Here is an 18904-nt window from a genome sequence, read left to right as displayed (position 1 = left end):
CTCCTTTACAACTCCAGCGTGATTAAAATAACCACTCAAATTTGACTTCTCACTGACGAGAAAAAGTCGAAAAGGCTGAAAACAGATCCTTAAAAAAGACAGCACACCAATATAATCCAAATACATCAGATCGTAATTTAAAAAAATAGGAGCGCACTAATAGCCGGCTGAGAAGATAAGGGCGGCTATTTAATAGACATGATATTTACTTATTATTAGAAAAATAACGCCAGAGCTCCTTGGTGAAAGTATGTTTAAAACCAGGATTGTAGTATTTAAATTAACGCATAAACAGCACCGAGCTCAAAAAAGGTTTCATTAACAACTTCAGCTCAGAAAGTGAAAAGACAGAAAACAGTCGGTGTAACGTCCTAAAGTACGTTTTATATAGTAATCGATAACTTTTCCCCAATTTTACTGATCGCCTTATTTAGTGCTATACTTGCAATAATCTCAAGGCCATATATAGACTTCATTTTTCTGCCTTATTAAGGTGAGAAAATGTATATTTATTTTATTAACATCCTGTAAACTTTCTCAAGTATATTTGTCTTAAAAACCATTTAAATATCTTTTGTTATTTGATTTACCCATAAAAGAGGAATTTGTGACAATGCTAGCCTGTATTTATATTTACAATGTAAACTTTACTATGTTCATCTTATTTGCCCGGCGCGTGCCAGCACGCGCCAGAAGTTCTATTTATCTTGATTTAATCTTGATGTATTTGTATAAGTGATTACTCAAATGTAAATACGGCCCTCAGGTCTTAAAAAGTAATAATCTAAGCGACACAACCAAGATTGTCAAGTTGAAAATCAGTAGACAAGTAATTCAGTCTTAGATTGGAATCTCTTTCTCTAGTGACAAAACTTATAGCTGTCGGCCCTGCTCCGAAGCAATATTGAAACTGCTCAGGCCCTGAACAATTAATCATGCGAAAAGAATAATTTAAGTAATAAAAGCCATGCTACTAAGTAGTTAATTAAATTAGATTACTTCAACAAATTTAACACAATAATATAGCCGGACTAAGGTATATTACATGGTGACAGGAGTGTAGACAGCTTTTCCAATTAGTTCCTTCAAAAAACAAAAATTGTTTATCTTTTAAATGTTTCTTTTTTCTAATGCCATTATTATTCAAAACATTACTAACTTATTTGCACGATTCAGATGATGTTAGACAACTGCACAAATTTGATTTAACACTCTTTTCCTACGGAAGCCCCAACATCGGAAATACCTCCGCAGAAACGTACTCTATCTTCCTTGAAGATAAATTAATCATTATTTTTATTGTAGGACTTAGAGAAGACTATAGAGACAGGCTCATTGCAATAGTATCATTCGAAAATCAGTATGAATTCAAAGCAATAATTAGGCACATAAAAAGGGAAATGCATCTCGACTTAGAAAGCCTTAAAACTCAATTAATATTCGAAAGCGGAGAATCTAATTAAAGTTAGTACTTTATAATTGTCCCATTATCGATGTCTCTCAACAAATTTTGTTTATATTTTACTGCAGCATTCTTTATCTTCTTCATCATTGCTTATTATCTGATCACAGCACTCTTCATTTACCTCTTCATGACAGACAGCGCCTTTAGCTTTTCTTTCCAATTATCAATTGCCAATGCAACAGAGATTGGAGTCTAAACGAAGGTGACGCCCAATGACAGTGACATCACACTGAGACACATACACAAAATGAGAGAATGAAACCCTCTACTGGTAACAAAACCGAGCCAATTTGGAAACTGTGAGTCAGAACATATAAATTTTGGTGCTAAGTAAAAATGCCTTCCCACGATTTATATAATACCCAAATACTCCCTGTTGTTAATAAGTGCCGCTATTCAAATCATTTTGTGGAATACGTAGACTGTAACTACATACAATTCATTAGCCCCCAAACTAACAACCTTATTGTCTCAACAGTTATTAGTGCCTTTGTATCTGATAAAACAAAACAAATTGTGCTTTTAACTCACAAAATTCTAACGACAAACGCGCCTTACTAATATTCATCCCCAAGCCTTTGCGACAAAAAGCACGTGAATTTTTTAAAGTTAGACATCTCATGACCCATGGCTATGACCTTGATTTAGATGATTTTGAATCTCTCTTCATTGTAATCTCTGAATAATTGCATTCCCAGCCCATCCAGATCATCACCTTCAATTTCATTCAGTGCAGTTTTAAAACTATGAGAAACTAAGATGGCCGCAAATGCCCAAATAACACTAGAGCCCTATAGCGGAGCCGAAAACCAAAGTTTCCGCCAATTCGAGCACCTTTTCCGATCGGTTTCATCGGTGTCGCAGCAATCCCTGCCAACCAACAATCAAATTTTCTGCAACTCCACCTCCGAGACGCTGCTTTACGGTATTTTCAAACGTCGCCCGAAGCAATCAGAAATGATCTTGAGCTAAGCCTCACAGCACTCAGGGACCACTTCGCGAATCAAGATCTTCAAGAAGTACACGTTCTTAAGTTAGAACAACTGCGATTTGACCCAAAAACAGACAGCCCCGAAAATTTTCTAGTGAACTTACAAACGAAGGCCCAGCGTGCCTACCCAACGCCAAATCTACCAGCAATGGCAGCGTTAGCGCTTCCAGGAGATGGAGGAGCAGGGGATAGAGCAGAGCACGCACGCTTCGACGGAGAAACAGCCGCACGAGCTGCTAGATTGCAAGCAGCGGAGGACAACAAGAACGAACAAGTTAAGCGAATCTTCATTAAAGCTATGCCGGGATGGCTGCGATCAAAATTGATGGAACAACCACCAGCCACGCTTGTTACCGATCTTTACACCACTGCTCGACAACAGATGACAATTAGAGACATGTGCAGAAAAGATGACTATCCTGGGTTTAATGAAATCAATAATGCCGTGTCCGACAACTTGATAAATGCGCTCTCTAAATTGAACCAGACGCAAGATTCAATAGACAAAAGGCTTCAAACAATTGATGACCGCATCACGGCGGCACAGATAGAAACAACAACACACAGAGATGTAACCCACTCTCCCCAGCAATCATTTAATAGACAGGGACAATTCCCCACGGCGCCCTACACGCCCAGAAATAACCATGCAAGTCAAAATAACTATGCAAGTCCAATGTATAAAAACTCTTACAGAGAAAGTAATCTTAGAGGTCGAAACTGCTTTAATAGAAATCCGAGATCCCGATTCCCAAACACTAATGCTCAAGTGTTTTATCTTCGAAATTTCACACCTCAGTCACAATTTCGCATGCCTACCAGCCCATATATGCCTGTGACTAGATCCAGTGGTACATTCTGTTATACATGTGGTTATCCAAATCACCGATCAAGTCAATGTTCTCAGAGAGGTAGAACTAATAATAGATGAACCTCATTTCCATTTAATCGCCAATCAAAAAACGAATAAAGCCACCCTTAACGCCCAAAAGTCGCAAACAGTACACGAAATCTATAGAGCAGCATCGTAAACTATTTAATCTCTACAATATAAACCCAAATATGAGATCATCCCTTCTTCCCTATATCAAAATTAAATTTAATAACGGAATAAGCAGTCGAGCACTAATTGACACCGGCGCTTGTGCAAATGTCATAAGCAAGAGATTACTCCAAGAAATTACCGAAACTGAGAAAAATGCGGTCAAATTGAAGCAACCAGATTGTATTTCAGTCAAAATGACTGGAGGACAACTAGTCAGAATAGAGAAACAGGCCGAAATTAAATTTAAACTCGCTCACAGAGAGTTTGATGAAGACTTCCTTGTCCTTTCCACAACAAACTCGGTCATCCTTGGCAACCCCTTCTTTGTCAAGCATGATATTTCAATTAGCCCAAAACAAGCCCTTATTCAATTCTCCGATTTGACAGTTCAAATTAATGAAATCAAGCCTGTAAACGAAAAGCGACGATCAGTAAGACATAAGAAGATTCCCATTTACACGAACAACAAGCACACAAAACAGCCCAACGAGCAAATCTTCCTGGAATGCTGTCTATCAGACAGAACTGATCACTTTGAGAACAAAAGTGGAGTAATCACTCCTAATGAAGTTCTTGAAAAAGAAACAGAGATTGCACTAACTTCTTCGCTAAGTACTGTAGGAAAGAATAATGCATTGTACGTTTCTGCCCTAAACGTAACTGAGCACCCTATCACAATCAATAGTCGAACAGAGGTAGGCAGATTCTCAATCCTTTCAACCGAGCAAGCCGACCACATGATACAAGTTGACCCACAACTGATAACGTTAGCAAAATCAAGAAATAAAGATGATTATTTTGTGGAATTGATCCAGCTTATCCAAGATTTTACCCAACACAAACCAGGCCAAACTAGGAGACCTCCACCGGAATATAGTAAACTATAGTTTCCGACACCAGAAACTTGCGAGGACCCAAGTAGTTTGCCGTTGTTACAACAAGAAATTTACGACCAAATATTAAATTTCCAAAAATTGGAGCAGGTTGATCCACGCAGTAATTAAGAAGACCGTAAATTCTTTCTCAGTAAATTCAACTGGGAAAATTCGCCATTAAATCAAAAGCAAATAGACGAATGCGAGCATTTATTAATTGAATATTGTGACATTTTCGCCAAACACCGATTTGACGTTGGATACAATACGGAACTGAAAATAAAGCTAACTCCAGAGCATGACTTACCCGTATACGAACATGGACCTCCAACTCCAATACATCTACGAGACGAACTGCACATTGAATTAGCATTAATGCACTACTATGGACTTATAACAACTTTGTCACAGTCTAAATACAGTAGTCCATTATTTGCCCATAGAAAAGAGTCAGGCAAACTGCGAATTTTAGTTGATCTGAGAAGAGTCAACCACCTACTTAAAAATGACTACCACAGCACAAACTTCCCAATCTCAAACATGGCCGATGCAACCAGTCATTTCGCAGGAAAAACATTGTTCACAAAACTTGACTGCTCGCAAGCTTACCATTGCGTACAGATGGCGGACGACACCTCAGTACAACTCTTAGCTTTCAATTTCTCATCAAGAACTTACGCGTACAAATGTCTAGCTCAAGGACTTAGCAAATCAGTCAATGGTTTTTGCTCATTCATTCGCCATTATCTAGACCCTTGTTAAGCAGCCGGTATATGCACACAATTCATGGACGATATTGGGAGTGCAGTAACAGAATTTAGTCAGCTACTTCCTAGTCTAAGGAAAATTTTCGATTGCATCCGAAGATCTGGACTGAAATTGTCACCAAAAAAAATGCGAAATAGCCTCACAGTCAATCAAATTTCTGGGCAGTACAATTACAAATGAGGGAATATCCCCACAAGCAGAGAAAATCAAAAAGTTTTTAAAGAAGATTACGATGCCAAGAACAACTAAACAGGTCAAAAGACTAATTGGCTTCGCCCAGTTCTTCAGAAATTTCATCCCAAATTTAGGCGAGAAGCTTATACCGTTTTATCAATTGTTACGTAAAGGAATCAATTTTGAAGCAAAAGAAACACATTACAATGCATTAGACACAGTGAAAAAGGATTTACTTGAAGCAACAGAGATGACGCTCAGATTGCCTAAACCTGGCCTACAATATGTCCTTCTCTGTGACGCAAGCTACTACGGAGCCGGATTGTGCTTATGGTTGAAGACTACGTGACAGGAAAGCAGTCAAAGGAAAAGAAAGTCTATGCTCCAGTATCTTTTGGATCACAACTCTTCACGACAGCACAGCTGAAGTTTTCAACTTATTACAAAGAATTCCTAGCACTTTATTTTGCATTAGACCAGTTTTCCCACTACATCTGGGCATCTAGTCATCCAGTAATTGTACTCACGGATAATCGAAGTTTAACGCATTTCTTTCAGTCAAAAACCATTCCTCCATCACTATGGAACTTTCTGGACAGAGTTCTTTCGTTTAACATAGTTATTGCCCATATTCCTGGCAAAGCTAACTATGCAGCAGATTTTCTCTCACGCGTACAGACGGATAAAGGAGCCAGCCTGTCCCTCAAATTAACAGACAAAGTACCAGTCCGTGAAATATGTTGAATCTGAAGCAAAATCACCTGACGTTTCCATTTCGAATATCGACCACTTGAACCTTGTCCCTGAATCAGAGATGGAAGAAGTTATCATCGTTTCACAACTACAGGAACTCGGACTTTATGACGCATATATTGAACGAAAACGAGAGAATGGAGATGAAATAAATAGTTGAAGCGTGCGGAAGTTAACGCAATACAATATGCGAACCAAGCTGATCTTTTGAATGATTTGACGGATAGAGAAGAAATTTTAGATTTGGCGAGCGAGCAGACAAAAGACGAGGAGATCATGCAGGCAATTGAGTGGAAACGCAACGGCTTAAGAAGCAACTTGAAGTATGCATCCCGACGATTGAAGAAATACGTGAAACAGTTTGACCGTTTGGAAATTGAAAACAACACATTATACAGACAATTCTTTGATGACACAGGCAAAATAATTCTCAAGCAGTACTGCCTGCCAAAGCATCTCTGGAAAGAAGTAATCTATAGACTACACAACTCACCAACAGGAGGACATTTGGGAATACTTCGCACAATTCAAGAATTCCGAAAACGATTTTACTACCCTGGTTTTACTGAACATTTTATCGATTTCATCAAAAATTGCATCACATGCCTCCAGCTCAAGCAAACAACGAACAAGCAACTGCAACCACCATCACAGCCTGTATCTTCACTACAGTCATTCCCCGGAGAAATGATGCAAATAGACTTAGTTGAACAAAAAGGCTCAATTCACAAATTCGTTCTTAGTAGAATTGACGTGTTTACGAAGTACTTGTTTGCAGTACCAATGACAAATGGTAGTTCCGACACAGATGCCAGAGAGCTTGTGAAGATTTTCTTCCAGCATAGCTACTTACCTAGTACATTACTGAGTGATTTAGGAACAAATTTCACCTCAAAGCTAATGGCTGAATTAACGAAGTTACTCGAAGTTAAACTCAAACATGCTACGCTGAAACACCCACAGACAATTGGAGTAGTGGAACGCTCCAACGCAGCACTTAAACGGATCCTAAAACTCAACTTCAATGAACAGTGGAATGATTGGCACAAGTATGTACCGCTTGCAACCTTTATACACAATACATCGTATCATTCTTCAATTAAATGTTGTCCGACAACTCTATTTCATGGACGTGAGCCTGTTAAACCCCTTGATCTCCGTTTTTCCACAGGAGCAATGCAAGCAGTTGAAGTCAATTCAGATTACGTTTCGCAGCTACAAGACGCAATGCTTCAAAAATTTGGCGAAAATAAACAAAGACTTTTAGATTCTTAACAGCGATACAGAAGTTATTACGATCAAAAAGCTGAAGCACAGCCACTCAAATTGCACTCACATTATTTACTACTAAACCCTCGTTTAACAAGGCAAAACGATTTTACCCAGAAAGCAGTACAAACATGGCTACCACTCTATAAGAGTCGAAAAAGTCTTAACAAATTCAAATTATATTATTAGAAAAACAGGAACAAATTACACTCAATGTGTTCATCGGATCAGACTAAGACCTATCAAACTGACAGAGCCACCAGAAGACATACAGGAAATTGATCCTGCAAAGTTTGAAGCGGATCCTCCCAGAAGAACAACTCGAAATGAGCCAGAATTATTTGACGAGTATATCCCAAATTTATTAGAAGAGGAGCAAAGTACCGCATTTTCAAAGACTGCAACAGTTCAACCTTCACAAATACGCCTTGGCGTAACTGTTTCTCTAAATAGAGCCCCTGCAACGCCATTGGCAGCACCAGTACCTCAGATAGTGCCGGTAATACCGCCAATACCCGTAATACCGCCAGCGGAAATTAGAACACCTTCACCAATGAATTCGCCAAGAAATTCGCAAGAAAATTCACCCCGAGCCAGCCTTTCAGATAGCCCCGAGATTATTGCAATAACAGAAGAATTTCAGTACCCTGAAAGCCTCCCTGCAGCCGCCGAGAGCGAAAGAATTAGAGCAAACGACGAAGAAGATACAGAACAACAACCGGGACCAAGCACTCGAAGCAATCAAAACAGAGTCAACTTTGCAAAAATGAGAGGAGTCAGAAAATTTGAATCTTGGGAACCAGTAGCACGCTACGGTTCACGTTCACAAACGCCACGACTGCTCGAATCTCCCACACAGCCACCTATCTTAACAAAAGAACAAAAACACCAACTAATTGCAGAATCATCGCGCAGATCAAGAAGGGACCAAACTCCAACTAGAGAAACAAAACTAGACCAAGTCCGATCTAGCATTAAGAGATATCAAAGAGGTTCAACAGCCGATAACAGAAGGGTAACCCGAAGCGAGTCAAAGAGCAAACAAACTATTTCAAACATAAATGTAATTGAAATCGGAAAAACAAGAGCCAATTTCTTCCATCATAGAGGTGATATTCTCAACTCCAGACGCTCTTTCGCACATTGCATATCAAGTAATATGAAGATGAGTAAAGGCCTCACTTGGCAAATTGTCAAATACTACCCCGAAATGCTGCAAAGTCAAGAATTCGCGCAAAAACCACCAATAGGTTCCGTTATCTCATTTTATGACACGAATTTAAATCGATATATCTTCAATCTGGTCACGAAAGAGAACTACTATTATAAACCTACTTATTACAACCTCTCAGTTGGTCTTCACACACTACGATTTGTTATATTGAAGCACAACATACGCTCAATAAATTTACCAAAATTCGGATGTGGTCTCGATCAACTTTCAGAAAAAAGTGTTTTACGACAGATTATTGAAGTATTTTCGGTCCCAGTAGAAATTCACCTATACAACTATAACACGGCCACTAACTGATAATGTGCAATGGCCAGTTAACCATTTGACGCGCATTATCATGTCTTAAAGCGCCTAAAAACAGCGCCTAAAGTTCGAAAACAGAAAAATGTAGAACGTGCAATTGGTTTATCTCCAATGACCCTAGCAAAAATCAACTTTAGATAACACAAAGTACATCCATCGCCTCTACATATGTTGCCAATGAAGCTGAGGAACCAAAAATGAGGCTAGTTTATGTAATATTGGAGAAAAATGAACTTCTTTCCAGAAAACGATCCAAAATTGATATCACATTGGTTACCCTCCAAAAATGGCTAAGTTAGAGCACCAAAAAAGGCCTTCAGACGCCCGGAAACATTTTTCTGGAACCCCAGGGATACAAACCAGGGTCCAGTTGCCCCAGGAACGAGTCTGAGGCCATTTTGGCTAAGAGTACTGGCGACCTGAATTCGAGGAAATCCGACCCATGAAAAACGGCTCAAAAATCAACTAAAACACTCATAGTTCAAAAAAAAGTATTTTGACAGAAACTAACTATACCACCATTGAGATTGGCTTCCGAACTAATGAATCAGTCCAAAAAACGACGTGATTGAAGAGTTTTTCATAATTTTATACCGTCTGAATGGCCAAAAATTCAATCCGTCAAAATTTCTCCAAAACTTTAAACCCGCCCCCCCCCCGAACCAAAGAACACTTGTAACTACTTGTTTTAAACACAAATAGACGCACCTGATTATAACTTAGACTCCTGTGGGCAGGATTTCCCAATTTCGAACTAAAAGTCGAATTATCAATGATTTACTAGCGGCCGTCAGACCGCAAAAAACGGCTTAATTTTGTGAAACTTGTTAACTGCCAAACAAATTGCGTTTCTGATAGAAACAGCGCGATCTACACGCTGCTACAATTGCCGTCGACTGTTTATTAACCGATTTCAAATGTACAATTGCACTAAACTCGGGTAGATACGCGATAAACCTCTATGCAAACACCGTTTGCATAAATATTTTTAAAACGAAAAATGATAAATTCAATGTCTCACCAACCTATAGGATGCGGTGACTTTTAATACAACAACTTCTCCTCCAATAGCTCCAGAAAACACTTTGGCCAGTCCCTTCTCCCGTCAGCACTCAGCTCTGTTTACTTTGTAACATAATTATTTACAGCTACTTCTTTGGAACGAAAATTTGGCTTCTTCACAACTCTCGGTTTTATCTCACTCAAACTTTGCTTTAATGGATACCCACCGCGAAGGAGAATCTATATGTGACTTCTGACGTTAGTTTCAGCTATAAAGGACGGAAGCTCCCCACCTTCGGGTGAGCCCTTGATAGAGTTCCGGTAATCATTTATTTTCAGACGAGGCAGAAGTTCCAATTCAGAATATAATCGCATTTCCTGCACAATTTGACCTTTCCATACATCCAAACAAAAATCGTTTATCACACCGCGACCCCGAACTGTTGTGCTATCCTTCTTAGCAAAAGCTTCATAGCCGGTAACTACCGCCCAAACAGGTTTACCCCGACTAAAAGTGGGCTCCGTAATAACAGCATGCACGGCAAAACTGGGTTGTACTAATAAGTCTAGAGGTTCAGCGACATGAAAATGGAGATGGTTTTCCATTCTAGATCTCTCCGTTCCTCGACGATCAGTCCCTTTTGTGAGAAAGTCGTATAAGAGGTCAAAAGAAGTCAGATCGAATAAAGCTTCACCAGCATCAACATTCGTCGCTATAATCCATAATTTTGACCCAGAGATGAGCTTTGCAACTGACTCCTCACCCCCCATTCTATATGGCCCAGAGTACACCATGCGCCTCTCGTAGCAATACTGGCAGCACTCATTACTTTAACAGCGGGATGTTCTTCGAAGTTAACTTTTTGACGGGGTAGTTCAAAGGAGATTGTCTGTGCATCACCTTAACCGTAATCCACGCCAGAATTCCGAGCACTAATTACCCCTTCCTCCTCAAGAATAAAGATTTCAGGATTGGTAATCAGCCCACCATTCCACTTGTCCATCAGCTCACGCTTCCATGCATAATGCTTCTCCTCAGTTGGAAATTCGTCGTTATCGCCTATTTCCCAGTCATTCCTACAAGGTAAACGTCTGATGCCAAACTTTTCAAAATCATTGTTCCACCCCATCTTCACCAAATTACTGCATTTCTGAGAAAAATCATCCATCTTTATCTGAAATTAACAACTTTATAAAGAAAATGAGAAATCCAGAACTCACTGTGGTTAACGTGCAATGATAAACTAAATAAGCCAAAATTGAGTAACAATTTTCCGTAGAGCCACAAGGAAACACTTGTTCACTGAACAATGACACTATACACACGCTAGAGAAGCGCTTTCTTAACACGTAAAAGTCATGCTATGCTATAAACTGCCATGCAAAATTAACTGCTCAAAGCGACTGACCTCTAATGCACAACATTTAAATGCCTTCAACTGTTAAATGGCAAAACAAAAACATGCTGACATCCTTACACATAGTTTAAAAAGAGTCCTAACTTCAAGCAAATTAAGCAACATATCAGTCATTCTAGGAAACTGCTGCTAAAACTCTTGGAACTCTACACTTGAATAACTCAATGACTTGATTTGATATCTTCAAATAAACCGAGGGAGATAGTTTCTCCAATCGAAAACCCTATTGGCAAATCTGTTAAATAATCCCCGAAAACGCCCGCTATACTTCAGACCACATAATATGCTGATATGAATTGAAATCAGTAGAAACATCAAACCAATTAGGAGCACTGCCACTTCTGAACATTGTTCAATAACCTCTTCCTTAGATTTACATTGATGGATCACAGCTTTGGTCAAAACACCCAACTTTCCATAAAAAGTACCATTCGGACAGCATGTTAAGACAGAATTTAACACGGTAATGTTGAAACACATGATCGCAATCTGAAAAACTCGAAAACACTTAGCCCTACTTGCGTAGCATTATTAGCCGCAAGTGGCGCAACCTCGACCCGTGTTGCTGGGAAATGGTGCTGTAAGAACCTAATTATTTGCCCCCCCTGGCTCAGGTTGAGCGCTGACTCGACCCGTGCAGCTGGGAGAAACTGTGATAATTTACAAATCAAACATCAACATCACCATAATTGGAAATCTGTATATAAAATGCTAGAGCAATTATTTACCATCAAATGAACAACAACTCAGTATGGTAATGTTAACAATTGAGACAAATATTAGTAGAACAACACATCGGGTCTCTATTGAACGTCACTTGCTTTGGATTTCAACTTACAGTACACTTTACTTTTCTCACGATGAAGACACTAATTTGTTCATTTTTTCTCTTTTCTTAGTTTCTGAAATTATTAATACAGAGACCCCAACTAAATATGAAGCGGTAACTAAAGGAATTCTTTTTCACAAAGAATCACAGATTCTACTCGCAGAGAAGTTCGTTAACGTTGAATTCCTAGTTCCTTTCCCGCAATACGATTTTATTATGAAACAAATCGAAGATATGCTAGAAAAACTAGCAACTATGTGGACACAACCGTCAATTTTGTGCCCAGTTAACATCTCCGAGCCATTTAACTCATCTAATAAACCTTTCAACTTGGATTGGATGCTCTCAAAGATCACAAATGAGACAAAATCAGCAGAAAACGAAGTGAAACATATGCGTAAAGTTACCGCGAAATTTTTAAGCCCTGAAGAAGAAAACTGTCAAAGAAGCAGACAAAAGCGTGCAGCACCAGTAGCAGCAGCCGCCGCAGTCGCTGGAATAGCACTATTTGGATCCCTCGGTGTCTCAATGGCAGGTTCAGAAGGATGCGGAATAACAGGATTGTTCGGAAAATGCCAAAATTATGGACGCAAAAATGCAGAAAATATTGCACGACTTAACGAATACGCATCCGTCCTTACTGATTATGTAATCGAAGTTGAGTCTGCCAGCAATGAAAAATTCTTTCTTATCTCTAATGAAATTGGTAAAGTTTCGGAAATCCAACAGGAAATGCAAAACAATCAAAATCAAAACTGGAAAGTAGTACAAGATCAATTCGATATTTTCGAGAAAAATCTCCATTTATTACGAGATTGTACACAAATGCTCTTCTCAAATCAGTAATTAAATTTCAACTTCGATACTGTAGCATCACTGTTATCAATTTTATACGCCGACATCAAAAGTTATCGATCAGCTTTATATGCCTATAGTATAAATTTGTTTAAATTCCATACCCATTCTGTTAGATAAACGATTACCAATGTCACTAGTTCCCCGCGAATCATTAATAGCCGTCTTAGATTCAGTCCATGATAGCCAGCAACATTCAACAGATCGTTTGTCACTAGCAATACCCATGAAGGATCTCATGTCATATTATGATGCCAAACTTGTTTATGAAATTGCTACCGTTGAACAAGGATTACTTTTGACTCTAGCAATTCCTCTAGCATCCCGTCAAACTTCATTTCACGTGTACAGTGCACACGTCATCCCAATGCCCCAACAGGATCCTAAAGAAGCCCTTCAATGGATCATCGAAGGTCCATACATGGCAATTTCGCAGGATTCCATGGAGACGACTACATTAACCCAACAACAACTCGATAACTGTCCAGGATCTTCAACTTATCGTATATGCAACGAAACTATGGAGACCCATCTAGCACAATCGTCTTGCTTAGCAACACTCTATTTTCACGCGACAGTTGTTGCACTTTCTGTATGCCAAACAGAAAAGGTAATGCTCCCAACGCCTGAAACCGCCAGAAATCTCGGTTACGGGATTTGGCTAATCATGAGCGCAAAACCATTTACGTGGAGAGAATACAATTTGAACGATGCCTCGTTGCCAACTAGTGAAGAGAAGGAGGGATGTCAACTCTGCATAATAACTCTCCAATGCGGAATCCAATTGATCAGCAAACACATCAAAATCCGACCGGACCTCTCGAGTTGCCAAACAATTCCAGCCACTCGAATCGATGTTAAACTTGCTGACCCTCTTCAACACCTCATTTCATCGTTACCGGAAATTGAGAAACTCCCTTACTTTACGTCGAAAACAGATGCTAACATTGAATTGTTTCAACAATTGAGAGTAGAAATGATCAGCACAACTGACTCTCTTAAACAAGCCGATTTAGACAAAATAGCAGCCCCTTTGGTCCACAAAATGCAACTCCTGAAGCCGTCTCTGGTCGACAAGTTAGAATCTTATGTTCCAATAAAGCTTTCCCTTACTCTGACTATTACAGTCTTAATTGGAAATCTTCTCCTTCACATTCTAGTAATGTATCTGTATCATAAGATCAAATTTTTCCAACGAATAACCCCCAATTTTATGAAATTCTCCGATGGAAAAATCCCTCTTAAACCAGTAGTTTCGGTTGCAAACAGTGACTTGACAAAGATACAGTCCCTTGACCATAAAATGAAAAATTTGATGACTATTGTTGGAGAAACAAACATAGATAACAATATAGATGCACGTCTACTGAAAATCGAGGAAGAAATTCAATACCTTGACAATGAAATATGCGTTCTTAAAACAATGACCGATCACAAAGTTGATATCTCTGCAACTACACAAAAGCCCAATTTGCCGAATAGATGATCAAAATCAACAATTTCTATGTGCTCTAATCGACTGAATCCCGAATTTCTTCAACAACTTATTAACGACTGTATGGAAACTGACGAAAACGCGACAGAAACTTAAGGGTGGCTCCTTATTAACATTTTATCTGTGTATTCTATCAAAAAAAAATTTATATCTAAATTTTTCATTAAACGTGGGTAGTGTAACGTCCTAAAGTACGTTTTATATAGTAATCGATATCTGTTCCCCAATTTTACTGATCGCCTTATTTAGTGCTATACTTGCAATAATCTCAAGGCCATATATAGACTTCACTTTTCTGCCTTATTAAGATGATAAAATGTATATTTATTTTATTAACATCCTGTAAACTTTCTCAAGTATATTTGTCTTAAAAACCATTTAACTATCTTTTGTTATTTGATTTACCCATAATAGAGGAATTTGTGACAATGCTAGCCTGTATTTATATTTACAATGTAAACTTTACTATGTTCATCTTATTTGCCCGGCACGTGCCAGCACGCGCCAGAAGTTCTATTTATCTTGATTTAATCTTGATGTATTTGTATAAGTGATTACTGAAATGTAAATACGGCCCTCAGGTCTTAAAAAGTAATAATCTAAGCGACACAACCAAGTTTGTCAAGTTGAAAATCAGTAGACAAGTAATTCAGTCTTAGATTGGAATCTCTTTCTCTAGTGACAAAACTTATAGCTGTCGGCCCTGCTCCGAAGCAATATTGAAACTGCTCAGGCCCTGAACAATTAATCATGCGAAAAGAATAATTTAAGTAATAAAAGCCATGCTACTAAGTAGTTAATTAAATTAGCGGGAAACATTACTCCAACAAATTTAACACAATAATATAGCCGGACTAAGGTATATTACAGTCGGGATTGAAAAAGCAGAAAGAAAAGAAAATATTTTTTGTTTCATTTCGTAGTTTAATATACTCATGTTCCTTAATGAGACTATACAGGTCTAGTATAAACACCACTGAGCATTACAGATGGTAAATAAGAACAAAGTTTAAGTAGCGGGCAACTAAAAATGGGCTTCATGGGTTTAGGCTGATTCTATTTTTGATTGTGTTTTTATGACACCGTTCATTTTGGATTGCTTTGCTGGGCAACAGCTGTTCAAAAGCGCTTTGAGCAGAGTGTGTGAAAAAGGAAATTAGCCCAGAAAAGTCAAAAAGATTTTATACAAAATGTCCAAAAATGAGGCAAAATGAGATAAACTGAAACAAATTTTTATTTGAAGTAAAAAAAATAAGAAGCGCAATAACAGCCTGCTGAGAAGATGAGGGCGGCTATTAAAAAGGAATTCATTGGGCGACATGCACTTCAAAGAGCAAACAATATCAATTAATTTGCCACAAACAGTTTTTAGAGCAATAAAATACATTGCAGTTATCGCCCACGCAAACTAATCAGACCAAAAAGTTCAAAAAATGTTATAAAAGTGAAAACCATGCTGAAACGAAAGAAACTCACGAGACATTTTCAACATGAAAATGAACATCAAGAAGTTATAATTCTCACACGACTCTGTCCTATGTCTTTGAAACTAATTTGGAGACGTTCGCTTGCTTTTTATAAGTGATTAGCTTAACAAATACATTTAGAAACACGTACTTTGACTAGACTGATACAACAGTGTTTCCTGTTCCGGGACAGCCTTCAAGGCCAGATACAGTTGAACGAGAGCGTTGAGAACGTGCACGCGAAGCGACAAGTTCGGGTAGAGTAAGTCCTCGACTGTTAAGAGCCAGGGCTGGACATTAGAGCAGTTTTGAGTGTAGCTTTCACTAGTGCAGAAATCACAGACAAGAGACAGATTGTGTACACAGTCTGAGAAGCTCATGAGAGGGTAGAACTTTCCAGCTGAAAAACAAACAGACGATGTTCATTTGATACTCACTTCTCGCACATAACGTGGCTCCGCTTGAAATTACTGAGAACTTCTGTCGTTTATTGAGAACCGCTTAGCGTAGCGCTTCGAGATGTTATGGCAGAAATTTGAAGCTACTTTTGCAGAGTCACGTAACCATGCTTAAAACACGAAACTCGATCTGCCTCACTTGGGTTGTATTAAATTTTGGGGTCTTTCCCATTATAGCCCCCCATCAAGTTTACTAGTCATATAACTTCCATCATGGTAATTATACCATGACGGGGGGCAATATTTTCGTGGAGTGGGGCTATAATGGGAAACGCCCAATTTTTGGACGTGCTCTATCCACGACTCCAGAAGCCGTTTATGACACCAGCTCCTGTTTGAGCCTAAAACACTCCAAGGAGTTGCAGGAACTTAACTATTTCTCATCTACCTTTCAGTGGCAGCAGATTGGGAAAATGATATGATAGAACAGCCAGTAATGTTTGACCATCTGAAATTCCCTGTGCAGCATCTTCCACTTCAGGAATCTGAATTGCGTTGCTTGGACTCCTGCCATTGACACCAAGAGTTTCAAAACTCGTGTTGAGAGAATGTCTCGAGTTGAAGCAGCTTTTGGTCACTGCTGGTTGGCTACGAATTATTTTGTTGACACGATTTGTAATTTCGTTCATCCAATAGAGTATTACAGTTTCTATGTGGTTCCAACTCAGAATTAGCTTCGGATCAGATAGCACTTCGTATCTAAACGCAGAAAAATTGGGTAGGTCCATTATCGCCCCCCCCCCCCCCCCCCCCAGTTAAGTTAGTACCATAGCATGCTAGAGCTTAGCCCCCATTACCGCAAATATACCACAAAAGGGCTGTAAATTCGTGGAGAGGCGCTTCGGGAAAGAACTAAACTTTCTCTTGGTTTTCAATATGCTCGCAGCAGAAGACTCGAAAAAAATACAACGATCAATAGAGTGGAGAGCTCAAGAAGGGTGAAAGTTACTATTTACCTTGAACAAGATATCTGTTCACAGGTTAGCAGAGTTCGGATATGCACATTCATAATGGCTTCAATCATCGCGCAGTGAGAGACCTGCAAATTACAACTCATTTCCTGGATATGGCGAAACTGGTCAATTTGAGACGAGAATAGCACTCTATTGGTATAGTGGTAATCTTAATGAACCTTAAAAATTTCGTTGAGGTATTTAAGGAGCCAATAATAACCCCAAGCAAAATGCGATCTCAGATTAAGAATTTTTGGATCTATTCTGTCACCCCCCCCCCCCCCTCATCTTATTAGTGGGCATATATCTTCGTCCCAAAGCGCACATGCTAACTTATTTTACATGGAAACCTTCTATAAAACAACACATAATTTGTAAAGGGGGCATAGTAAAGGGGGTGGAGGGAGGCCGAAACATAATAAATCTGAATTTTCTGATGCCTATAATGCTGCAATAACAAGCCTACTCCCTTTAGAAAATCTGAATTATTACGTTTCATCAAGTAGAGCTTGACGAAGAGCTTGATTACTATGTTTCATCTAACAAAAAAATTACCTGGTGCAACGGAGAAAATGTCAGAGCAGAAAGCGAGAATGACACAGGAAAGTGCGACCTTCGATCCAACAAGAAATTCAGAATTTCGTCAAAAATGGTTAACTCCCGCGGAGCTATGGACAACCCAAAAAGCTGCTCACATACATTGCAGTAGACTTGCCCTGACACAAATGCAATGGTGAAGTTGGCTGGGCAGATTTGCGACAAATCACTCACCTGAAAACATCGAAAATTAAAATTTATACGCAATCGGTCTAATTTTGAACATTTTTAATTTGCCAAACCTTTAGAGCATGCAAAACTTCAGTAAACTCAAGGATCAATCCATGACAATCACTTTCGTCTAACTGACTGCATAGCCAAGTGAACGCCAACTCCAATCTTCGCTGAAATTCATTGTACTGGCTACGAGACAAAACTTGCCTAGGTATATAACCATAACTGCCACGTTCTGTCATACTCTTTGTTTCAGCATTACAAGAGCACAGTGTAAATACCCTGCGCTCATTACCCAAATCTGAAATTAACAGTTAGCGAAACCAGTTGAAAATTTAACACAAGTTTGTTTGGAATTGTTTAATATTATATAAACTTTTTGCACGCTAAAATAATGGAACAGGTCGATGCACATTTTAATGGCATCATTTCTCATACGGCAGCAATTCCCCTCTGAGCTTCGAAAAACCTTCTTGACCGTATCACATCTGACATCACTGCATTGTATATAAATTTAAAGACAAGGCACTATAACTCTTTTAGAGCTGCGTCAAAAGAATAAAATTTCTATACAAGCTAATTTGTTATAAATATAGTCTCCCCTCCCACACTATGGCACTGCAACAACAATCAATGTCGTTCGGCCGTTTGGAACCACGGCACCCTCTGAGAAATATGATAGCGCTGCACAGAAGAGCAAAACTTATTCTCGTGCGTATGTACGTTAATATGTCCGAGTATGTAATATACAATTGGTATGGTGTATTTTGATGCCCGTTT

The 18904-nt window shown here is 38.9% G+C and overlaps 1 protein-coding gene across 2 annotated transcripts in view; it reads right to left on the bottom strand.

Annotated features, from left to right (window-relative positions):
• LOC142354372 (uncharacterized) overlaps nucleotides 1-18444 on the bottom strand; it is a 76951-nt gene extending 58507 nt beyond the window's left edge. Inside the window, exons 1-5 of one of the 2 annotated variants that reach the window (XM_075406648.1) lie at nucleotides 18193-18444; nucleotides 17909-18124; nucleotides 17357-17439; nucleotides 16789-17099; nucleotides 16094-16342 (exon numbers count right to left, since the gene is read on the bottom strand). In XM_075406648.1, coding sequence (XP_075262763.1) covers nucleotides 16094-16342; nucleotides 16789-17099; nucleotides 17357-17439; nucleotides 17909-18124; nucleotides 18193-18366 — 1033 coding nt within the window. In that variant the 5' untranslated portion in view covers nucleotides 18367-18444. The remainder of the gene's footprint in view (nucleotides 1-16093; nucleotides 16343-16788; nucleotides 17100-17356; nucleotides 17440-17908; nucleotides 18125-18192) is intronic. The other variant, XM_075406649.1, reaches the window with a different exon arrangement.
• Nucleotides 18445-18904: the final 460 nt, after the last annotated feature.

This window comes from Convolutriloba macropyga, chromosome 15, assembly GCF_964194025.1.
Source record: "Convolutriloba macropyga chromosome 15, txConMacr16.3, whole genome shotgun sequence".
In the NCBI taxonomy this organism is placed as follows: Eukaryota; Metazoa; Xenacoelomorpha; order Acoela; family Convolutidae; genus Convolutriloba; species Convolutriloba macropyga.
Note: the sequence above shows the minus strand (reverse complement) of the source record. Positions and strands in the feature narration are given on the sequence as shown.